This window comes from Diadema setosum, chromosome 7 (assembly GCF_964275005.1).
Source record: "Diadema setosum chromosome 7, eeDiaSeto1, whole genome shotgun sequence".
NCBI lineage: Eukaryota > Metazoa > Echinodermata > Echinoidea > Diadematoida > Diadematidae > Diadema > Diadema setosum.
The window spans coordinates 6,968,474-6,994,773 of record NC_092691.1 but is presented as its reverse complement, the minus strand read 5'-3'; the positions used below and the strand labels follow the sequence as shown (position 1 = coordinate 6,994,773).

The 26,300-nt window shown below is 37.6% G+C and overlaps 1 protein-coding gene and 4 non-coding genes across 5 annotated transcripts in view; 2 read left to right on the top strand and 3 right to left on the bottom strand.

Annotated features, from left to right (window-relative positions):
- The first annotated feature begins 206 nt into the window (after positions 1-206).
- Positions 207-316, top strand: Trnai-uau (transfer RNA isoleucine (anticodon UAU)). The gene is made up of 2 exons: positions 207-244; positions 272-316. It is a non-coding gene; the product is annotated as a tRNA-Ile (tRNA).
- A 3,426-nt stretch (positions 317-3,742) lies between these two features.
- Trnal-caa (transfer RNA leucine (anticodon CAA)) lies at positions 3,743-3,906 on the bottom strand. Its single transcript has 2 exons — positions 3,869-3,906; positions 3,743-3,787 (listed from the first exon to the last, which is right to left on the bottom strand). It is a non-coding gene; the product is annotated as a tRNA-Leu (tRNA).
- Positions 3,907-7,128: 3,222 nt separating this feature from the next.
- Positions 7,129-7,233, top strand: Trnal-uaa (transfer RNA leucine (anticodon UAA)). Its single transcript has 2 exons — positions 7,129-7,165; positions 7,189-7,233. It is a non-coding gene; the product is annotated as a tRNA-Leu (tRNA).
- Positions 7,234-9,744: 2,511 nt separating this feature from the next.
- On the bottom strand, positions 9,745-9,826 carry Trnas-aga (transfer RNA serine (anticodon AGA)). Its single transcript has one exon. It is a non-coding gene; the product is annotated as a tRNA-Ser (tRNA).
- An 8,552-nt stretch (positions 9,827-18,378) lies between these two features.
- The window catches only part of LOC140230713 (chromodomain-helicase-DNA-binding protein 1-like), a 72,082-nt gene continuing 64,160 nt past the window's right edge, over positions 18,379-26,300 (bottom strand). The window contains exons 36-38 of the mRNA XM_072310852.1: positions 25,711-25,806; positions 19,972-20,106; positions 18,379-18,646 (exon numbers count right to left, since the gene is read on the bottom strand). Of these exons, the coding sequence (XP_072166953.1) occupies positions 18,379-18,646; positions 19,972-20,106; positions 25,711-25,806 (499 nt within the window). The remainder of the gene's footprint in view (positions 18,647-19,971; positions 20,107-25,710; positions 25,807-26,300) is intronic.

Here is a 26,300-nt window from a genome sequence, read left to right as displayed (position 1 = left end):
TTTTTTTCATGTGACTAGTCACCTATTATTCTTAAATGGTCGAAGTTGTGCAGGTTTGCGTCGGTGGTTTACGAACATTTTTTTTTTAAATTCAAAGCTTAATTGGGGGAACATTTTGGAGTTTTGTAACTGTGACTACAGCAAGTCATGGAATTCAGTGATTTATATATTTCTCGTACCACACCAAAGAATGCAATGAAAAAAGTGTAGTCGTGGCCGAGTTGGTTAAGGCGGCAGACTTATATCATAGGAAAAAATGATTCCCAGAGTTATCTGTTGGGTATGTCCCGCGCGGGTTCGAGTCCCGCCGACTACGGCAAATATTTTCCCGATTTGTCTCGCCTCTGCAGAATTCACAATGTGTACCTGAATGTCTGCGACTTTCTTTGTATAATGTATACATGAATGAGATTATATTGCATATAATATAATACCAGATGTAGTCTGTATTTTACTTTTTTTCGGTTTTTCTGCCTGGTCTCTTATTCCGGAGGTCCTCACTGAAGGATATTGTAATAGGCATGATAGGATGGCATATATTATGTCATAGATATCACCGATATCTAGTATTTTGTGAAATATCCAAAACTTTCTGGATATCTTTCGATGTAAAGCTTTCACGAGTCATTATGTTTGGTTTTGCTCTATTTGGAAGTGTATATTTTCAAGTTCAATTCAATTCAATTCAGTTCAATTCAGTTCAATTCAATTCAATTCAATTCAATTTAATTGGTTACAACCTAATTGAAGTTGGTGTCCAGTTTCTCTACAGCAGACCCTCTCTCTATCACTGTCTTTTATGATTTTATTTTGTCAGTTAATTCGACTATGTTATATCATTGCTGAATAGATGTAGTACGAAATAAGATTCACGCGTGCAAACGTGGGCCATCTTTCCTTCTATCTCTTCATTCATTCTGTTGCTCTGTCTGTTCATCCTTCCATCGTCTTACCTATCTATTACGAGTAGTCTGCCTGTCTATTCCTATAGGAATCACCAAATTGTTCAATTAGATTCTAAGACTGCTTTATAAACACGTATTCACTTTGTCCGAACCGAGTGATGTAACCAAAAATACCTTATGAACTATTATGTAGTACGAAGCACGGATTATCGCATTCGTTTCTTTTTAATAGATTACACCGTACATTCATTTTCATAATCTTATGTGGTTTTCATTCATTTCACTTAATTCTTTGAGGCCATATTCGTACTATCAAGCAAGCGATAAGCGCGGCGTAAAAGGTTGATTCGTACGTACGCAAGACAATATTGATTTTAAAAAAGTATGTATTTTTGAATTATTTTGTGTGGTTATCCATTACACAGAAAGAAAGAAGGCGTAGACCTAAATACCGAATATGAAAGTTGTGATGTTCTAAAGTTTTAAATGTGTTAAGGAGCATTAATGATAATTGCGTAATGACGTCATCGAATCCTATATAATGAAATAAAAGACTCAATTTAAAAAAAAAAGTATTTATCCCTTGCATGAAATCATTGTTGTTAGCACTGATGACTTTCAGACAGAAGGGGATTTATCGATTACAACAAAAAATCTTGTCATTTCTTTCTTTCTTTTTTTAAACACATTCATGTTTAAGGCTTTGTTGAATACTGCAATTTTTGAGAAAACAAAAACAAAAACAATGAAATGTTCAGCATTACCAAAGACCTTACATCTGACTTTGGTTAAATTTTTCCTTTCAACTCTCTTGTTTGATTTTACTATAGACATGTATCTATAACATAACTGTTAGTACAGAGTGTTAAAATGAATTGTTCAGCAGATACTATAAGCCTATACGATATGTAATGTACATAATGTAGGCATATATATTAAACAATCAACATAGTTTGTAATTTGTATATATCTATTAATGTTCCTCAGGGGCAACGTGTGTGGGTTCCCATACCATTTATCCCTGGCAATAATGAATGCCTTTACTTTTATGTGCCCTGACCCACCATTTATTTCTCTTTCAATTTGTGTCACATGGATTTTACAGCTTTTCAATACCACTTCAATTTCTTCGATCTCACATGGGTTTTCCTCCCTGCATTGCTAATGATCGGTTACAGCAGGGAGGTGACCTCACCTCCCTGGTTACAGTATTATAGCGACAAGTAAAGAAAAAGATCGATGTTTCACAGCGACGTGGCAGCTTTAAAACCAAATCTGTGATCGATATATTCATACTTTTAGTGTTAAAGGGACTGTACAGTACTGGTTGAGGTGAGGATTCAGGTTTATAACATTCCTAAGTGAGATAATGAGAAACCTCTTAATGAATATGAAAGAGCATGTAATTTTACGAAGGATTCAACGTTTATTTGATGAAAATCGGTTTTCAAATGGTTGAGATATCCCAAAAAGTGATAATAATAAAAGGCGACAGGCCACGCCTTTTATTAGGATCTCTTTGTTTTACCTTGTTTTTGGTTATCTCAGCCATTTCAAAACCGATTTTCATCAAATAAACTTTTGATTCCTCTTAGAATTGCATAGTGCTCTTTGACATCTCATAGAGTGGTTTCTGAATATCTGACAAAACGTTAAAAGCTAAATCCTCGCCTCAACCAGAACTGTATCGTCTCTTTAATGAATGCACCCCTTTGACAATGGATACACACACACACACACACACACACACACACACACACACACACACACACACATACACACACATTATTCATGCATACATAATACATAATGTATAGTTTGTGATGATGAAGAGTCATAAAATGCTAACTCTCATTTGATTAAGCTCACAAAATCAGGATTTATCAGTCGACGTATACGATAGATATCTTGAACTGAAAAGGACACCAGCCAGAATTTCCATAATCCTTTCCTTTTCAACATAGTATTTAAATTTCAGTGTTCCTTGCACATTTCCTTTCCTAATAGGAAATTTTTGTCTTCTATAACCATTGCATCTGAAACAAAGACTATACCCATTTGGCCGTCGGGAAGTCAGCTGGATCAAATTCATGCCTCCCCTTCTAACGCAACCACTGCATCACAAGTAGGCCTACTTGGCTTATAATGGCTCTTCGAGGACTCTGTAATACACAGTTCATTAATCTTGTCAACTGACTAAGAATAATTGACCCTTGATAGCCCTCTAGGTATACAAAAGAACATTTTTCCGATTTATGTATAGTACATAACACCAAATAACATTACCGACGATTTTGATACGACTTTGGCAGTATTATACGGTCACACAAATCACATTTCAGCTAAATTATGATTTTTGACCTTTGACCTTTCACCAATGCATTTTCAGGCAGCTAACCTTATTATATCCTTCAGACCTAGGCTCTAATAATTATCACCAATGGACATTCCTAGCTGAAAATAGAGATTTTTTTTTTTTTTTTGTTATTGAGAATTTTTAATCAAAGTGCAATAACCGTCGATGTTGACCTTTCTCCTTTTACAACTATAATTTCGCTATAATTATCGTCTATTTCTTTTCCCTTCCTATACCAAATCATCTACTGGACATTTCTTGATGAAGGGTCGGCTATAAGAAGTGCTATATTCTCTGATAGCCAACTTTGATGACTTTTTAACTTTTACCTTAAAGGATTTAGCCCAAAATCTCAAGGAGCATACCGTGGTCTGCATGGTACCAGTTAAACCAGAGGCTGCATTTTCTTGAATGGCCAGAAAGAGCTTCGGACATACCATGTATAAGACGGTCCGAAAAAAATGATGCCTAAAAATAGTGTCGTAGTCGGCGGGATTCGAACCCGCGCGGGAAACTCCCAATGGAATCCTCAAATTTCTCTAAAGTGATGGTAGGAGCAGTGCCAACATAATATCACTCACACTGTGACTCACACACTCACACTCACCTTGAGTCCACCGCCTTCACCAACTCGGCCACGACTACTTTTTTTGTGTTAATGCAATACATTACCAAGCTGCTCTTTAAATACCTCATCGTTTCGTCATTCTTTTGTTGCATGGTTACAACACAATTAAATACTCGGTGAAGTTCTACCCTGGTGCATGCAATAATAATTGTTAGTGACAGTTATACAACAGAAAGAGAAACACGCTTACAATAAACTATTGCAAGTCATTGCAAATTCAGAACACAACGATTGATGTGATTCATTAATGATTATTCTTAGTTGAAATTAGAAATCACTACAGATTGAACAAATCTAAGGAAGGATAGTAATTAGGGTATCGATTCATTAGGTATAAAATCCTGTACACTGTATCTTTACGACGTTCATTTCTTACTTCCCATAGCCGGGGTTTACTCCCTTTTTGCCAAGCATTTTTTTGTTTTTGTTTTAAAGAATATTTTATTCTTCATCAATGGAAACAAATTGTACAAACCAATTTATTCATAGTCTTTACATCGATTTTGTAATCCTTACACTCTGATGCACTTTCCCCATCAAACATAAAACACAATCCATATACCGCAATACCTTTTTTTACTACTTTTTTACTACCTTGCCTTGACAATCGATCATTAATTGAAATAAAATGTTACTTGCCATCTGTTTACAGAGTAATTAGTTAACCCTGTAATTTGAATGAAGTTAGTATTAACAATTGTATCATTCAGATATTGACGATGTTTACAACAGTGAAAACAATGATAATGATGATTATTCAGAACTATCATCGTGACACTACTTCATGATTTGTTTTGCTCTTAATTTCGCATTTTTATCTTAATAAAATTCCTGCATAATGCTGCACTAGCTTTCGTAGTTTCATCGTTTCTCACTTTTTTGTCTTTGTAATAGTAATCAATGTTGTTACCCAGTCATAAAACAAAATAGTTGATTTACTACACGTGTATACCTGACAATTTGAATAATGTAGAACCATGCAATATTCTACCTCAGTTTACTGTCATACGGGGAGCATGAAAAAATGTCAAGCGGTGCCATAATATGATAATGTCGATTTTTTTGTTGTAAACTAGTATTTATGAAAGTATTAATAGTTTTTTTTTTCCTGTGTAGCCTAAAGCTGTGATCACACAATTGCATTTGGTTTAAAAGTTTTCACGTCACTGTGAAGCATCGATCTTAATATTTACTTGTCGCTAGCTGGCATGGTTATGGGTCGGGGAAAAAACCGATCAATAACATCAAACAACGCAGTGGGAAAACCCATGCGGTGAAGACACTAAAGGCTGTTAAATTCGGGGGTTTCGCAATATCTTGGCGAATAGACGCATATATTTGCAAACATTTGCATAATTATATTATCATCACACTTAGAAGTTTAGTTAACTATACGGCCGACGCAGTCTTGTTCATTTCCTATTTCATGCAAACTGTCGTAGATATTCACTTCAGGTCCCATCGAGTACTCGCTCTCGTCTGTGATTGACACATTCGTCATATTTTCAGGCTTACCCTTATGGAAAGAACACAGTTTTACCACACCATGTAACACAGTGTGCAACACAGTGTGGCACACAGTGTCGAACACAGTGTGGAACACAATGTGTAACACAGTGTCGAACACATGTGTTTAATATGTGTTTAATATGTGATTTTGGGACGTGTGGTAACACTGTGTATTTACCACAGTGTGAAACACAGCGTCAGCACACTGTGCAACACATGGTCCAAAACACATATTAAAAACACTGTGAATCAAACCACAGTCTCACACACTATGACCATAGGGTTATAACCACATAGTCCATTACACTGTGGTAGTCACCACATAATCCACCACACTATGGTACTCACCACATAGTCTACCACACTGTGGCAGTCACCACATAGTCCACCACACTATGGTATTCACCACATAGTCTACCACACTGTGGCAGTCACCACATAGTCCACCACAGTACAATGTGGTAGTCACCACGTAGTCATCAAAATGTATCTAATATCACATAGTCATCAGATGTATCAATATTTGTAATGCATGAAGGCACGGTTACTGACTTGATAACACTGTTATTGAATATGAAATTACCTTTTCATAACAAAATTTATAACATTGATATAACAATATCAATATTAGACAATAGTTCACAGGAAATCCCATCACAAATACTTTGAATTTAGAAGTATTTTATGAATTTTCTCAAATTTAGGTTGCTTTTTATAAATATTCATGAGCTATGCAAAGTCTGTACCACAGGAATACCACAGAAATACCACAGGAATAACACAGTGTTACCACAGGAATACCACTGTGTCACCACAGGAATACCACAGTGTCACCACAGAAATACCACAGGAATACCGCATGAAGTATCACATTCTGTACCTCAGCACTCCCACTTGAGTGTAACAACATTATGGACACAGGAGCACACAAATTCAATACATACCACACTGTGTGTTTAGTATACCAAGTATGTGGAGATGATGCAGGTGAATGATCTGAAACCCACAAAGTGACAACACCGAGCACAGGGTTTACACATAGTTCAATATATACCACACTATGGTAAGTCTGTGTGGATTGTGTGGTAAATGAATGATCTGAAATTCCACAGCGTGACAACACTATCAACACAGGGTTTACACATAGTTAAATATATGCCACACTGTGTCAAACAGGAATCACAGTGTGTTCAGTATATGATCTATGTGGGGATTATGTGGTAAAACACTTAAACTGAAATATCAGACTGTGGTAGCATTATGAACACAGGGTTTACACATAGTTCGATATATACCACACTGTGGTATTTGTGTGTCACTCTGTGTTCAGGATGCCAATAATGTGGTATACTATGTGATCTCAAATCTCACACCGTGACAACGCTGTGATCACATGGTTAGCACATTGTTTACACATAGTCAACTATGTGAACACACTGTCGTAACACTATACCACACTGTGGTATATGTGCGCCACTCTGTGTTCGGTATGCCAATTATGTGGTACACTATGTGATCTCAAATACCACACTGTGACAACACTGTGACCACATGGTTAACACATTGTTTACACATAGTCAACTATGTGAACACACTGTGGTAACACTGTGTTTGTTCCATAAGGGTATTCGTGCAAACCACCCAGAATTTTGTAACTGTTGCAAAATGTTTTACGAACGAAAGCGGTATAAATATATTCCGTGTGCAACTGGCAATTGCACTAAATTGACGTAGTCGTGGCCGAACGGTTAAGGCGACAGACTTAAGTAGACGCATTGAACGCTAAAGGTATCTGTTGGGGTCTCCCCGCGCGGGTTCGACTCCCGTCGACTGCGTTTGGTTTTTTTTTTCCGATATTGATTGTGTATGATTATTGTATTACGTGTGATGTACAATATCACGTACATATTGTATATTATATATCTGTTGTGCAATGTCTTTCTATATTTAATTGCTATACATCCGTAGTTAGTGTTCAGTAAAAATAGATGTAGATATTCGTTCAAAATCAAATATGAACTGATCGGTATAAAATCACAGTATATATAACTTTAATTTTCATTGCGTTCCCACTTAGTCGCAGACATGCACTTTCGCAAACTTAGAACCATTTTCTTACGTCATGACTCTCCAAATCTTTTTGTTTTATTCCACAGAAAGTTATACTCATATTGAGAGGTTTTTTTTGTTTTTTTTTTTTTTGTAAATGATATTCAGAGAATAAGGGCTAGATTTACACTGCATAACAATGATTCGAATAAAGAATGGATCAATCCCTTTCAAATTTTAATAATGTTATAAAAAATATAGAGACAGTGGGAGTCAGTCAGTCAGTGGGAGATTTGTGAATTGATGACGTCATTACGTCATCTTATTTACATAATTTTGTTTGCAACTATAATATCATCATCGTTCCTTTAAAGCATTTTGAAACTTTAGAACATTAAAACTGTCATAATCATTCATCCAGAACACTTACTCTCAGTTAGTTTAGGGATAGCTACACTAAGTCATGCAAAGTGGTGGTTTTGTTTGATCAATTTTTGTTTTTGTCTTTTGTACAAGTTCAAAGTTCAAATTTATTTTCCATTCCATCAAATAAATAGAGAACATTGGGTTTAGTAGCAACTTAACGCCCTTAGTAGCAAAACAAAGAAAACTCTTCAAAAAGATGAAAAAAATCTACCTGTTAAGCCGTGTGTAGTGCTTGCTTGAAGATAAAAATCAAAGAAGTGTACTGAATGAAATTATGACATAGAATTACAGGGAAGATGTGCGCTTTTACACATCGAAAACAGACAAAATAATGCAATATTCTCTGCTTCTCGTTGCACCACACTAAATGCCTGTCCATGGGGCATTTTGATGATAGCAGCAATTATTGGTTCCAATTTGGACAAAGTAAGTAATCATACATGTATAACGCAATCTTATAGAGTTTTGCCGTGGGTTACAAATTTAATGGAACTGTTTGAAGATACGTGTACCTAATATGTCAACAGATATGATATCATACAGACCAACAAATTTTGGATGGAAGGATGGAAGGATGGACTGACAGAGCGACAGAACGATAGATTGATATCTATGTGCGTGAAATGTGCCCGCGTATGTATGGGGGGGGGGGGTGGGGGTGTTCTCTGAATTTCATACTATTTAATCCATTCACTGGGGTGAAATTTAAGATGGTCGAATTTAATGACAATAGGTCCTATCAATATTAATGATAGAGAGAGGACCTACTGTATAGAAACTAAAATCCACCTTCAAGTTATATTTGCAATAGTGGAAAAACAAACATATAAAATCTCGACAGTTATAATAAACGTCGGGTTTGGGTCTTTCGAAATAGCTGTAATTTTTCGCCAATAAGTCATATGTCATCATCTCTAAACAATTTGATTATAAAGTTCTCCTGTATGCGTAAAAAAGTAAAAAGTAGACTCGATTATTCAATTTTATGGACACCTCCCCCCCCCCCCCAAAAAAAAAAAAAACAACAACCATGCAATATGCATACATATTATGTATACATACATTGTACATAATATTTTGTTTCTTTTTGTTTGTTTGCTTTTTCTTCCATTTTCGTTGACATGTGGATGCATCAGATCATTCTATATTCTCATCGTTGCTCGGACAAGATCAGACCTATGTAATGAAAGCGATATCTCAAGATATCTCATAACGGTTAATGATTCATTGGTACCTTTATAATGGAATGATATTAATGTAGGGGCGGATCCAGGAATTCCGTAACAAAATTAAAGGGGAGCGCACGCACCGCCACCCCAATTTTTACTTTTTATTTCTTTTGTTTTAACAAAAAAGGGGGGCGCGCCCGGTGCACCCCGGCTGGATCCGCCACTGTTGATGCCTATAATAGCAAAATGTGAACAGCAGAGAGCAATAGTCAATTATCTACAATATTATATTTCATATTGTAATATTTTGGATGAAATGTTTCGTCATCTTTTGATCATAGGTTCAAACAGGCTTTGTTGTTTTTTTCTTTTTTTTTTAATAAACCAGAACCAACAAAATAGCATTTTTCAGAAAAAAAAAATAGGTCATAGCCAATAATAGTTTGAAATTTACCATGACTTTGGCAACTTCTGACTCATTTAACTCATGCATAGATCCCCTGGAATGTGTATTTGAATTTAAGCATGAATGATTAATAGCACGTGGTATTATGTAGGTCCTATAATATGAGTAACAAACATTGTCTCATTAAAAAAAGAAATAACAATAATAATAATAATAATAATAATAATAATAATAATGAAAACAATAATGATAATAATAATGAGATAACAGACGATTTGTAAAAAAGCAAAACATATCGTAGTCGGCAGGATTCGAACCTGCGCGGGGAGACCCCAACAGATTTCTAGTCTGTCGCCTTAACCGCTCGGCCACGACTACTCGCTGAAAGGCGTGTCGTCCTTGGTTATATATAGTCAATACTTAGTATGGCTCGTTGTTGACAGTAATGTTCTTTCTGTACATATAAAATGTTTACCGTACTTCACTTCTTGATACCTCAATCATTTCTGTATTTTTTTTTTTACTTTTTGAAATGATGCAACTGTCATCTAGTCAACATATTGATTATTCAGTATTACCATAATTCGAGTGTGCGTTACACACATTTTCTTAGTCCCATACGTTGCAGAATTTGCATGGTGCCCCGTTTGCATGGTGCTCCAAATTTGCATGGTGCTCCAAGAGCACGCTGTCTTGTCGCAGAAGTACCGAAGGAAGTACCGTCTACAACAAATCAAGAGCGAATAATACATGTACTTGTTCAAGCTACAGTACGTTAAACATTAGGCCCTACACTAGATCGGCATACTCGTGAAATAGGCCACATCATCATTGCGTGTGCTGGACTACAAGTACCGTAATACTACGGCGGCTTTCCTGTTACACTCGTGAATTCAGCCGTTGGCCGTTCGACGGACTGACTGTACGGGGTGAGGAGTGAGCGGAAGAGCACCCACAAAATCCCCCCCCCCCCCCCCATAAAAAAAAGAAGAAGGATGCTGTATAATTATGGTCCTACACATGGTTTGCACTTTGCAGACAGGTATAGCCCTACATTCAAATCATAGACACATGCATGATAATGTGCACTGGTGCATGGTGCGCACAATAAATTAGAAGATTTGGGAAGGTGAAAAATCTACCTCATTTATATGTTTATATTTATATGTTTGGCATAAAAATGTACATGTATATTATGTATAATGTATAATAAAGTTGATATTATATCTACATGTATATACGATATATCCTACTGTAAAATTTGATATTTTCGCGCGAATAACTTTTTACGCTCGACCGGGAAGATGAATTTTGTGATTTTTTTAATTCTGCGGAAATCAAGCTTGACATTAACTACTGAAACATAGATCTATAGCATGCAAAAATATTTGTGTGCCTTGATTTTTTCCTGCTAGCTTCCAGTTGGATAAAATACTCGAAAATTACAACTTTTACTCTATAGCTTGTACATTATATATCATATATTACAGTAACTGTATAATATATTATATATCATATATTTTATATTTTGTTATATATTATATAAAATACACTTTGTGTATATATGAAGGGTTTGTTTGCAAAAACCGATAAGTCCATTTTTTAAGATTTTCAATTACGGTCTCTGTCATAAAGCACAAATTAATACCTTTTAAATGATATATTGGTCACTACATATAAAGGTACATTTTTGAAATTATGGTCAAAAGAAGCAAAAATTTTCTTATTATTCCCTTTGTTTTTCTTGACCTTTAATCGTAAATATCTCCGTTTGGCAAATATGGACTTATCGGTTTTTGCAAACAAACTCTTCATATATTATATACCATAGTTATGGGTAAACTCGGCCACTAATTGAAATGCGCACGCTGGGGGCCGAGTTTACCCGCTAAGCCAAGTTTACCCATAACTTCAGTATATACATGTATATACTGCACAGAGATGTATCAACATTGTGCTATAGCAAGAGCAAAGATAAGATTAGAAAGTTACTTCAGTAGGGGTACTGAAAACCTGATCAGACTGGGCTCCATGATACAGTGGACTCCCATTATAACGAAGTCCTCAGGACCGGTAATTTTTTTTTTTTTCGTTATATCGAAATTTCGTTACAATCGAACAAATAAACGATAAAAGAGAGAGAGAGGATAACGTTGCGGCCTGAATTTTTATTTCGTTGTAACCAGAATTTCGTTATAACCGCGTTCGTTATAATGGGAGTGCACAGTAGTATAGCGATGTGTAGCACAGTAGTATAGCGATGTGTAGATGTCCTATGTTCAGAAGAGTAATATTACAGACCAGCGAAAAGACTGAAAATTCACAGCTCATATTGTGTTCCATGTATCTGCATTATTTTATTTCATTTATGAATAAGCGAGAGATGATTGCCAAGCCACTGGCATTTACATTGTCTCACATGTACATCATGTATTTATATACAACATGGTATTTCATCAATGCTTCATACACAATTTGTATTTACATTTACAACACTGATAAACTCACCTGCACAAGACGTTTATTTGCAGCTACCAAAAGTTACTTGTTTTTTATCCACCACACAAGAAAACGACACATCATGTGACACAAAGCAAAGACACTACGTATCAAGGCCGACAAGATTCTCCCCTTGGTATAAATCATGAATTCTAGACTCTCTTTACACCACATCATTTAGGACACAGAATCTTCTCATTGCCATGTGAAACATTTCTGCAAACACGCTGTAGAGTTGAAAGTGTATGCTACATGAACGTGACCGATTATCAGCTCTGTATCCACGCACATTGTTGCTGAAATACCTGCATGATTAAGGGCATTCTCTAATCTTGAAGTTTTTGCACTCCTTTTTTCGCCACCTCTGAAACTATAAATGGGCAAAGTATGCCCTTGTGGAAAATCAAATAAATAAGACCATTGATTACGTTGTGTTGGGATGCATTTTTGTAATACAAGTGAAGTTGCATTCCATCATAGCAAAATAAGTTCTCTGCTCAATATGCACAAACTTGGTCAGTAGATTACACCAGTGACCACATGTAACTGTACACAAATAGACAAGTTATAGTCCTATCTCTTAAGCAGGCCCCTTTCTAGACACAAGATATACAAATGCTCATTTTCCATTTCTGATTCAACATCTGAGTGCTGCAATTTGATTGCAGATTGAGTGATTAGCAACAGTCAGGAGATGCTCATTACACAACACTAAACAAATCAGCAAGCATTTGACGACACACGCACACACACACACATACACATACACACAGAATATAAAAGAATCGCTTGGTGAACACCATTCAAGGTTGGCACAGAACAAAATATACAAACATAAAAAGCAGAATTAGATTTGAAATAGTGTGAGGGGGGTTATATCTAGAGATGCGGCAAGCTTCACTGCAAGCTCATGGAATAATCATGTTTTCATCTCTCTGTATCTTTCCCTTTTTTTAACTTAATATCAAAACGAGTAAATCTGTTTCTGTAGAGTGCGATGAATGTACTGTAGAGTGACCTGACAACTTGGCTCAGAGAAGCAAAGAGACGAAAAATGAGAAGCTTGTTGGTGCGAGGCTCAACACGGGTTACGAGACGCCAAACACATTTGATGCAACACGAGTAACGGAGCAACAAAACTTTCAGACACCAACTTTCAGACTCTGGTGTAGCATGTGTGATCTAGGTTACACAGCATCCACATTGCAGACTCTGTAGTAGACAGAAAAATCCGACTGCTTTGAGGAGTTTTATAACATTCTTTGACTTTCATGGTTATAGGAAGGGATTCCGTGAAGCCAAACGCAGTCTCACATAACAAATCCCAGACCATAAATACAGACAGATCTTTCGGTCTAGTTCTGTAAATGTGTCAAATAAAGGAAAAAATTGGAAAGTGGCATTTCAGTGGGTTTTGATGTGCAATTCTCACAGCTCAGCAAAGTGGCTATATCGTGACAATGAAGCCCTGAAACAATACAGTAATACAAGTCTTCATTTTCTCACTTCCAAATGGTATCGGCAGTCTGAGTGTACCCCTACTCATTAGGTCATGTGAGAAATAGCAAGCTCTTTTTACTGATGCCCGTATCACTGAAGCACTATGCATTGCACAAACTTGCACATACCACACAAGTTCATACCACTGTTTGTAACATGTTGACAGTTTGTATTAGGGGAAAAAGTTATTCATCTTACTCGGCCAAGTAGAACCTACTGTTCAGATATCTTTACTTCACAGTGCATAATTCGAGTCTAATCCGGTAACCAGCAATAGGGCACTCTCAATAGCACCTCCATATAAATCCGTCTTAACTTTACGATGTGCAAGGGTTGCGGCCCTCATCCAATCACATACAGATAATCCAATGTCTCACTTCAAAAAACTGTTTTCCACTGAAATGCTGATACGGTTATAACTTGAGCAAATTATGTGATAGTGTGACTGTTGAATATTGGCTGATAACTGGTAGCCATTTGTTTCTCCAGTTACGGGTAAATCAAGTGGGCTCTTATTCAAGTTAATGTAATTTTAAAGGGGATGGCTAGTAACCGATCAGTGGGAATCAGTGGGATTGCTGAGGGATGATTATTCCAATCCTTGTGGGATTCATTTAAGAGTACATTATATATCTACTGTTGTGTGAAAATTATTTGCTTCAGAACGGTCTCATATTCAAGTAATGTGCAGATTAATGCCCCGTCACTGACCAAGGACGCTTACCTGGAAACATTAAACTGCACATTACTTGAATATGAGACCATTCTGAAGCAAATAATTTTCACACAAGAATAGATATATAATGTAATCTTAAATGAATCCCACAAGGATTGGAACAATCACCCCTCAGTATTCCCACTGATTCCCACTGATCAGTTACTAGCCTTCCCCTTTAAAAAAAAGTTAAATTATTCAAAGTACATGAATCAATGTGAATTCCATGACAGGGGTGTGCTCTATTCTAAATCTGTGAAGTTGCATATGTGCAATGTGACAGATAATCCGGGATACTTTAGACCGCTCATAATGAATTTATACAAAAAATATTCTTGAAATGAATAATGGAACCGATGCATGATTCTCAACAACTTTCAATGAGAGTCTAGGTTATGTGCAAACCTATGGAACACATCTCCACTGTCAATGCATTACAACTTGTCAACATTTCTTTATTACACAACACCTAAAAAGGATGTAGCTATCTGATTGGTCGATTGCCCATCATGTGACATTCAGTTAAAAATACAATCGCACACTGTGGCTGTCAGCAGTGCCATTTTGTTTGAGCAAAAATGGATAACACATGTTCACCATTGCACAGCTCTGATGTCACAATAAACAAACATTCAAGCACTCGACAATTACACGAGTGCTTGCAAGCATGTACTTTTGTCACTCATTTTTGTGAACAACTGCAACCAATCACTTTCGTGTATGTATGTAGAGGATATACTTGACAGCTGACTGTGACTGTGCAGCTACTCATTCGCCATCATGAAAATGGTTGCCATTTCTGTGCTAGATTCATGAATCTGTGTGGACATCTGTTGACGTCACCCGAGGTGTTGTACAAAACAAATAGTGTATGGTCTTCACTCAGGCAACGGAAGATTTCGCACTCGGTGAAAGATGAGGCGCACCAAGTGCGAAATCTTGTGCCATAGTACTCGTGACCATTCACTATTGTATACTGTCAATCCACTCCCCCCTCCCAACAAAAGCTTAAAACAAAACTAGCCTAACTTTTATTTCTCATGAAGTCACTGGTCTGTTAGTACACCACACTTGCTTTTTTTGCCCTAAAAAAAATATACTGTGGAAATTCTTTCAATACAATGTCAGGGGACAGAAAACATATCAAATAGCTCGTTAGTCTGCAGCATATCTGAAAAAACAAAAAAAAACACACCAACAATAAACCATGAACAAATGTTTCTATTATCTCTCACCATTTTTGTTGCTGTGTGCAAATCCATCTCAGATGCAATACAAAATATTCAAATATTCCAATTATTCCATTACATTCTCTTACTACCAACAGTTTCATTTCTCTTCTCTCTGTCTCACATGAAAATACACCATCTATTTCAGTCAACTATTGTCATGCAGTTTGTTGGCTTGTTGACCTCTGAAAACATCTTCAGCATCCTCCACATCTGAAGAGAACTTGCACCCCAGTAAAGGCGGCAATGGGGATAAGCAACTCGTGCTGCTATTAACGAGGGGTCCTTTAGCAGGGGTTTTGCGAGCCGTCACCACCCCATGGTTGACCCTCAAAGAGTTGTTGAAATAAATGACAGCCAGCAGTCCCTACTGGTAAGACAATCTTGCTGCACTGTGTCCCTCAGGCTGGCATGCTCTCAGTTTAACAAAATTTTGACTTGTCTCCATTCCAACGTTGGAGAACACTAATCAATACCTGGTTGCCATGATACCAGTTCATTACTGTTCAGTACTGTGCAATATTACTGTATCTTTTTCATCTCCTTACAATAGCAATGGACAATTCATGCCATTTAAAAAAAAAAAAAAAACGATAGCACAAGTTTGAAAGACTATTATTACATGGAGGGAAAAAAGGTAATAATTGTCATGCCTGAATGGCTTCAATACTATTTTGTCAATCCTGTTCAGAATGATATGCATGAGCAATTAGCATTACAACTTTGATACTGTTCATAAACATGGGTCAACTTCACTCCAGTGTAACACTAGTTATTTCTCGCTACATTGCAATTTTAGCTGTGTTGTATTCTCAATTCAGCGTGAAAGAAACAAAGGGAATGGTATTTCTAAATATACAGCACAAAATTTCATAAATAGTTCCCCAGCTTCTGTGTACATTTCATGATTGCAGAGTTCTGTAATATTTCCATCTTTTCAGCGATTCATGTCATGATCTCAAAGTACATTTCATATTCCACAATCCACTGTATGCTTACATACTGACGAAGATGAGCTCACGGAACATCATCTGTCGTGCCACCCATTATGCATCAACCATCTTCACGACTAGACTCGAAAAAGACAGATTAAAAAAATACCACACTGGCTGCATTTGGAGCAGGGGGAGAAAAAACAGAGTGCTGAAGGATCTGGCTGCCTAACTCGAACCTATTTCTGAAAACTGATCAGTCATTGCTCCTATCACTGATAATCACACAACACATCATTTAGTCTTTGAATCACGTCCAGCTGTGATGCTAAAACCAATCTTCAGCATCTGTCCATAGCTTTTCAAAATGCACACACTGAAGCGCATGGATATGTTGAGCTGCCCTTACTAAAGTACGCTGCAAGTTGTGTGCAACTGTTACAACCACCTTGGTGCCTCTTTGTGAAGTACTATAAAAAGAAGAGATGTTGAGAGAAATCAGTCATAACATGACTCGCAGAAAAAAACACTTAGGCTGGACCAGATTTATAATCAGTCCTGTCTCTTTCAGATATACAAATGTATCTGTCCGAGAAGGAAGCAGGTCTTTTGAAAACAGTCATATCCTATCCAATTTATACAGATGTCATCTTATCAAGAAACCATGAGAATGTAATGTTATCTTGTGACAGTATGATCACAAGTGGCAAGCAACATTTGTGAAAAATTCCGTGCCAATTCCTGACGAGTTTAATACTTGTTTTTCTAACAATTCTTGCAATTGCACAACTTTGTTTGAATCATTTTAAAGTACAGATATCCTGTGATGAAAATAACAACACTTTTCTGTGAAAGTTGGTCAACTTCTTATAAGTCTCAACAAATTCTCACTGTTAGCCAGCACTTAAAGTTTGAGACAGTTTTAATACAACCTTGAATTCTACTAGAAAGAGGTGCTATGTGTGTGGAACTCAAGGCTATCCTCAGTAAAAAATTAACGCAATTGCATTTCACATAAATTACGAGAGCAGTTGCAGCAACTTATGCGGAGTAAGTACAGCCAACAAGATCTTTCAATGGTAATTGGAGAACTGATCACAAATTGCTCTGGATGTTTAATATGGTTACAGTAAACATCAATGAGATATGTCTAATACTGACTGACAAAAGGACTCAAAGATGCAAACGATGCAGACGATAAGTGTGAAAAGCCTGCCTTGCCCATCATCTGGAAAATGGATAACACAAAGTTAAGGTTCAGACTCAAACACAGCTTCATCAACACTTACCACAAGGTGGGTACAATTACAGGCAAGAATTTCTAGGTTAAAGACAAATGATCACTACAAATGGGTGATATTCTGTGAGTAAAACAAGTACAGTGCCAGAACGAGGGACATGAGAGCATTTGGTAACGCACATCAGTTACGGTAAAAAGTTTTTTCTTACAAGAGTCAAGCTCTGTAACTGTATTGCAATTTTTCTGTCATTATTTCCCTGTTATCTAGATACAAGTGGCTCACGTAATGAAAAGCTCTTTGCTGACATCCATCTGCATGCACAATACAAGGTACAAAGATATTGCAAAGGTCTGGTCTCTATGTTTCATTTATTAACTCTTTTGACTTTAAAGTAGTTTTTACATCACACAATGCACATCAATTCTGCGTGTGCCACACCCTCAACTCAATTTTGGCTTCAACTCGGAATGGACGTACGCTTGCATTGTTTTCTACAGCAAACTAAACCTCTCGCGGTTGCAACTGAGTTTCGACGTTAGCATTGTGTGTCTCTGTATACGTTCCTGTGTTGTTCACGACATCCTGAGCAAGAGTCTCGATATTGGGTCTCGTCATATACTATCTATACACAGTACATTCTATGAACCTACACCTAACATGTATGATAATCTGTACAGTGTGTTCCGCTTTTCACATCGGTTAAGATCTGACCTGGCAAATAGGTGATTTCGTTGTCTATGTACACAGAAGTCTATCGGTAAGTTTCTACAGATCCCCGCACCCCGCCCCCACCCCGCAACCCACACTCCCTGTGTTACCTCCCGTGATCCCCGCTTGACCACATGTCCCCCCTCCCTGAATCCCCCCGATGCTCCCCCCGCCGGTGGTGGTCGCCCCCCGCCCGGTCCATGCGCTGCTCCGCCTTCCGCTTCTTGCCCTCAGCTGAGTGCGCCCGCTGAAAGTGGCCGGGCTGGTCGTCGTGGCCGTTGCCATCCTTGTCGCTATGACGACGGTGCTCCTCCCGATGGTAATGTCTGTTATGATTGGAACCTTGTGATGTGTGATCCCTCTTGTGGTCATATCTATCGAGAGAAAAGGACAGAAAAGTGTACCAGTAAGTGGACAAGATGTAAAGCGTCCTTGCTGTTGTCTAAATGACGCCCATTCGGGGGTAAACACACTTCACTAATTCTAAACTAGGAGTTGGAGAATTTGCCGGAACAGAGGACAAGAAATTGCCCAGTCAATACACTGATCGCTCTACACAACTTTCAGCACCAAGGTAAAGGGTCGAAACTTTTGTTCATGATGCAAGTTGTAATGACTACATAAACTAGTGAATAAAAATCTGGTCTGAGGCAGCAGCATCTACTGTGGCGAAGCCAGGAACTCTAAAATCAATACTAGTATTTCAACAAAGGTCTGAAGAGTGTAGAATATCACGCCCATACATGTACTGTATGTCAGGCATCCCAGAACAGTCATTGATGAAGAGAGAACACTCACAAACACACATATAATGTTGTGTGGCATCACATTACCCATATAGGCCCGAATTCACGATGGCGGTACAAATAAAACCATGGTTTAAACCATGGACAAAAACCATGGAGGGCCAAGTGTCGCACGGAATATTTCGTTACGAAATTGGTCATTTCGTCAACAAAATGACCGTTTCGTTAACGAAATTATTATTTTGTGGACGAAATGTTCATTTAGATGCAAAATGTTGTCATTTCTTTACAAAATAATCATTTCATCAACGAAATGACTGATTTCGTAACGAAATATTCCATGCGACACTTGGCGCTCCATGGTATTTGTCCATGGTTTAAACCATGGTTTCATTTGTACCACCTTCGTGAATTCGGGCCATAAAGTCAGAGACCATAAAAGAAAAAAAAATGCATGGAAAAGACAATTTGGGCAATATAAACTTTATATGGCCCTTAAAGTCATCAGCTTCCAGCTGCGTGGCACCTTGCCCGAGCAGAGCATGTGTGCATATATGCAAACCTCAAATACATGCAGCTTGAACTCCCAAGTTCATTGACATATATTTGCCAAGAGATTAAAAAAAATCCTTCATAAATTCATAACAATTCCCTTATCACTACCAAAATTTAATCAGCTGTTCCTTGTGTCATTTTCAACTTTTCCTGCAAGTTTCATCCAAATCCATTCACAACTTTTAGTCATACTTTTGAGTTATCTTGCACACAAACAAAAAAACAAGCAAACAAACAAATGCTGACAAAAACATAACCTCCTTGGCAGAGGTACAATGTAAAAATATGCGGTGATATTAAAAGAGATGCGGACACAAAGAAACACAAAGAGACACAAAGAGACAGGATGGGATGGGGGGGATGGGGGGATGGGTTTGGAAGAGCCAGGAATTTCTCACCTCCCGTGCGAATCATCTCTGTCCCTCGAATACCTGCTCTCACCCCCTCCCGCGCCAGAATGGTAGCTGCCAGTAAATCTGTGATTCTCGTAATGTGACCTGTTGTAACCTCCCGCCCCATCACCGGCACCATACCTGAAGAGAAGGGAGAATATCGCGGGAGAAGAAATGGAGAGGAGAGAGAGAGAGAGAAAGCCATTTAACTTGAGGAGCAAAGACCATGCTTTCTCAATAAATCTCTCCGCAGAAGACAGTTTTATTGCATCCATGCACAAAGGTGTAGAAAGTAAATCAGTTTTAATGATTGCACGTGATTTATTGTTTGTATATGATAGTAAAGACCATTGTTATTTTGCCCTTCGTATGTGGGAGCAAACTTGGACTTGATCTTCTTGTACCGTGAAGCTCGTGAAAATCGGCATTACTGAGGTCCAGCTGGGGGGAGAAACGGACTCACGGAACGTTTAAAAATGACAAATTGGTGGAAAACAATTCGCCGAGATATGGTAACAAATTCAATTTTGGCGGGAGAAGAACAGCATGTGCTGAATCTTACCATAAATCATAGCAATCATAACCTACAAACTAACATTACACACGGCAACACCAAGAAGGAAATATGAGACAAATGAAAGGCATAATTATGATATAGTTAGTATGGAAAGATCCCCTACAGAGTATTAAAGCATTTATCCCATTCCGAACTTTACGTGACAAAAGGCTGCCACTCAAAACCAACACGACTAAATATGACAAATATATGAGAAAGGTCAACCTGGCTCATTGTACAACGTATGTCAGTAAGAACAATGCACCATGCATAATATATAAAGATAGACATCTACCTGAAGTAACTACGCATACAAATCCCCAAATATTTTGCCTTTACTCTGAATGTGTAGGAGTAAAAAAAAACCCACTAAAATAACCAAATTTTCATGGATTACTTTGCCTTAGACGATAAGTCAGAACACATCTTCCACAGACCTCAGCAGGATTGAGACAATGCACACATTTTAGCTCTCAAAAAGGTATTTTATAGTTGTGTCATTGTGTGACTGAACTGCTCTATTAAGTTCCCTTGGACCAGGATAAAAGTTTAGGATTCGTGGGACATTGTGATTCATACTATGTCAGCAGTGCAAATCATAGATGGTAGACCATTTGTGTATCTCGCTCAGCTCTCGGCAGAAAATATCAAATATGCTGTGCCGCTGAAATTTCAAACACCCAACAAGAAATATGACATCTACGTTGTAACGACACAGTCGTGATTGAAAACAACATCAAAGTTGTTTATATCTCACATTGAAATATCTTCTCTGTGATCAATAGCTTTCAGGCAATGAAGGTGTGAAACCTATAGGTTACTCATCCCACGGAATTTACGCTTATCAGCATCGACACCTCCTTGGAGAGTGGCATAACAAACTGCAAATCTCCCTCAGCGCACCTTGCCTTGACAGGGGCAGCCAGTGAATCTTCCTGTATTTATTTTTGTGCTTGTAAGGCACAATTTCACTGGGTTTACATGAGAGTATATCTTGGGGGCAATGGCGGCACGACCAACACCTCGATAAATGCATCCCCCCCCCCCCCCCCTCCCGGCAGGGGGGATATCTGTACAATTCACCTGACATACCTGGCCGAGTGCCAAATTGCAGGTTAAGGGGAGAGGCTCCCACACAGAGGTGGCTGTTTGCTACTAACGATGCAAGACCGTAATAACAAAAATACACCTGAACTGGCTTACTCCACTACATGGGCCATGACAAGTCCCTGGATGTAGGATACAAATGGGACTGACTGTTACAGTTACACGCTACTACAATGTATGGTGCTGATATGGTTTTCCCATTCAGTATGTTTTAAGCTGAAATCCCAGGGCACCTTTCCTGGTTTATTCATTTTTGTATTTCTTTATTCTCAGGACAAAACTCACAGTAGAATATCAATACCTTTTGAGCAAAGATTCCTGGTCATTTGAACTCCTTTTTGACTGAGTAATTTTGAACCTCAGCCTTGTCGTACCAGAAATATCACGCATAATCCTTCACATCAAATTTCATGAAAAGAACTCTATAAAAATCATTTGAAATTATCAAATTCACGCTCAGATGCACAAAGAACATTTTACTCATTATCTAATGAACATATACAAATATTGACATTTTAATGTTAAATAATACTAAAAAACATACGACTTGAAAACAAGCATAAAGAACCAAACCAACCCTGTAAACCCTATCTTAACCGCCTGACACACTGAGAATAAGGGCAAGCTGGACTTTAAATCTGTTACACCGGCAATAAATATACCTACATTACTCAACAAGGTGATAACATTCTTGACTAGATTTGATGGGCCAGCCTCGGTGATATATCTGACAAGTTAAATAGCTGCAGGTGAGGGTTAAAAAAACGTTATAAAAGTGACACCCAAAACCGAAAGCTATAAAGTAGGTGAAAGGGGACTGGCTGTGTTTATTCAAAATACATAAACACTCCCCCCTTTTCCCTACCTCACACTTCTCACTATCTGGGGATGAAATTCCACGCTAGCAACACCGGTGCATACACGTAGTTAACACACCAGGATATGAGATAGACACAAAGCCATACCAAACTAATCCCAATAAAACCACTGATGTAGTTGCTACATCTCTGAGCAAGATAACAGAAACCGGTAGCCATAAATCATTTGTAATCTAAATGTTAAGACATCAACAACAACGACAAGATGATGAGCTCAATCAGACTTGTGACGGCAGTATGATACATTCAATTTACGCTCAGACAGAATGGATCAAATTTACTACGGAGATGCTGAAAGACTCGACAGTTCTATTAATTCATTGAAAAACAAATTAAGTAATGATCTTCTGCTACACAAAAATCAGATATGGAAGGATAAATTGAATATCAATCTATGAAAGTGTGAAATAATTCATATATCTGTACAATGGTTCCATTCACTTTGTGAATAGCATCTCATTCCAACGACCAAAATGATACAGTTACAAAAACAAACAACAACAACAACAACAAAACTTACATTTTAAGCACCAAGCATCAACAAAAGTTGAGTTCAGTGTTGGAGAAGAACTGCAGAATTGAGTCAGCATATAACTTTTAAAACAAAAATTGTTTTTCCAAATCCACAAAACAGGTATCCTGATCTGTACTTGTGTTAATAATTTTGATTTGCATGAATAACATTTATGCTTTCAAGCTGTGTAATGCTTCATTCTTTTGAAACAGCCGGTTTACAAGCTCTCTGAAAGAAGCCTTTGTGTGAAACCGTTACCCTAGACACATCGGTAAAGTAACAAATATACGTAAAATTAAAAAAAATGCTTCTCTGAAACTTGTGAACATATGTCTGATGCACCACAAATGCACCCTCCTCAGGACAACTCACAATGATTGGTTTAAGTCACATGACTTCAATGTCAGTGGTAAAGTATCCCTGACAAAATATATTACAAAGAAAGTGCGATGACACATTCATAGAGGTCTCTGTCACAGTAACAATGAGAGCAGTATATGGATGAAGAAAAGGTCAAAGGTCATGTCAATTCTTTCTGTTGCTGGGTGTCACTATGCCAATACCAAACCAAGAGTGGGAAAAAAAAAAGAGAGAAAACAACACACTGGCTACACATAATAAGATAACTTTGGTGCAAAATTTTACAGACACTGTCACAATAAACTTCTCAGGGGAAGAAATTCCATCATGCAGTGCAATAAAAGCTGGTGTAACATGAAAAGTACAAATGATGATGACATTTAGATGGTGCAACAGTATCGATACCACTTAACTGATAAATTTGTGGCAATATACACGAAACAGTGAATGTGCTAACAGTCATGGGGAAAAATAATGTATGATTAGTCTCATGTTTCTAGTTCATGGTACGAAAGAAATCTACTGGAAATGGACATGACTAAATAATGAATCCTGACAGAAAGCACATGAAATATGAGGAAAAGAAGAAAAACAAGGGATGAATATGGCTGATATGCTGAGTAACATCATATTAGACTTTCAAAACTGAACTTGTCTAGGTTACCTGATTTCAATGGAAAGTAATTTCATGCATGTTAAGTATTGTCTCAATAACACTAAAATGGCACAAACTCATTCAAAAGACTCTGATCTAATCAATGCCCAATGGATTTTTCTTGTCTCTGTTTAATTTCAATCCAAAGTTTTGATTTCTACAGCAGCTCCTTATTGTATGGAAATAATTTGGGTCACTGGTTAGTTCTGCCATCAGACTAAAATATGATATACTGCACAAAAATGAGCATGTGGGAACACATACTGTGTAAATCTAAAGTTTTTCCATCCTTCCACGCCCACTGCTGAATTTTTAAGTACTACCAATAGCGCATACCAAGATGAAAATAATTTCTTGGAGTTCGTCCCTATTAAATGTTCATGGGTTGACTAGAATACAAACTATCTTTGAATATCACTCTAAATACACAGTGGCAGCCACTTGCTCATACTAAGACCCCACCTCTTTCTATTGGTTCAAAAAGTGACCTCACAGCTGGCATCTATGCATGGCTTTCTGCTACCTGTTAAGTACTTTGACATTTGACATTTTTGGCCAAGTTTAAAGAGCAATAGATATTCTCTGAACCAGAGCATGATTTCATTTTTGTTTCTTTGTTTCAGATATGTTTCAGATTATATTCAGATATGCTATATACATTAATGCAGCCTGTGGTTGTTAATTCCTCTTAGCTCAATTTCTCTGAATAGAAAGGCACCCTTTAACGTTTTAGCAAAAAACAAAAACAAAAAAACTCAAAAAAACACAAAAACAAAAGAACAAAGAAATTTGGAAGATGAGAACCACATTCACAGAAACAAATCTATTTTGCATGATTAAAATCAGAAGCTGCTTCAAGTGGACATCAAGAATGATAAATAGAGCCAAGTCTAGCATACAGAATGGTAGATTTAGTAAAATAAGGCATAGAGTTAAGAAAGCTTTCAAATTTCCAAAGTTTCATGTGTAATTTTTGTTTTAAATGTGCTGATATAAGCCGCAACCTCAAGTAAAAATGATTGCAGGAACGTCTTTAAATCATCTCACAAGTAATGAATAACGCAGATCAATAACCAGTATTTATTCATAAACAGCACAAAGAAGAATCAATGTAGGAGGTAAAGAATATAATTTGCTTTGTTTAAAGTCAAAATTTGCCTTTACAAGAAACTGCAGGATTGGATTAATAAGTGGCAGTATGAAATGCATAATGCAGGGGCATGGGGAGTTTTTGCTACAGTGTTTTGATATTTTTTTTTCCCCAGCCAGAAATGGAAGCCACTAGATGAAGTTATTTCAAATCCTTACATATATATGACAGAAGAAAGAAAACTGTATTCAGATGTTTGACAGGCTTTGTCCCTATTGTCTGTCTTGAGGGTAATCTTGCAATACATTTAAATTGTATCTCCCTATTTAAAATCCTCACAAATGGCCACAGAAAATCTACTCAAAGAGTTGAGGGACTATAATGCCATATCTTCATGCTGGTCAAGCATCCCTCTCCCTTCTCTCCCCCTTCCCCGGAAGTTATAGAATCCTCATAAATGGCTGCCACTGACATGTTACATATGGCTAACAGCGCCCCTCCTCTGCCTGGACATCTTGAGTCAAGAATACAACAACCACTCCAGCCATTGGTGTTAGGAAAAAGCATGACGGGCAAGGGCCTTACCTGTCTCGATAGTGCTCTCTACTGGACACGTGGCCATCGACTGGCCCCCTCCGATCGTGGGGCCAGTCGTTGAAACCGTGCCGTGGATGACCAAAACTGTGCCAAATAGGAGGTGAAAATAAAAACGGGGAACAACAAAACAAAAAAAATAAACAATTGACAAACTTAAAGATGCAAGCGGGGGGGGGGGGGGGGGGGAGAAAGGTGTGGGACTTATTTTGGACATTTCGAGCAGTGTGTGATACACGGTCAGGGAATGGGTTTTGATTTGTACTTTAAGCTGCTTTGACTGACGTAGCACTCTTGTGCAAAACACAAACATTCCACATCAAGCGGGACGTTACCTCTACAAGTATGTTTAACCTGAACAAAGGGAGAAATATAAAGTGTAAGATGGTGAAAATTTGAGCAAATTTTACCACTGTGAAAGAGCCTCTAGTATTTCAAATGTTGCTGATCACTGGATGTCACACAGACTTAGTCACAGCATGTCAAGAAAGAACACTATCCATTAGACGGTATTAAATGTGTAACTAAAATGACACTTGCCCAGCTCTCTTTCAGTTCCTCATTGACTATTATTTGAAGTA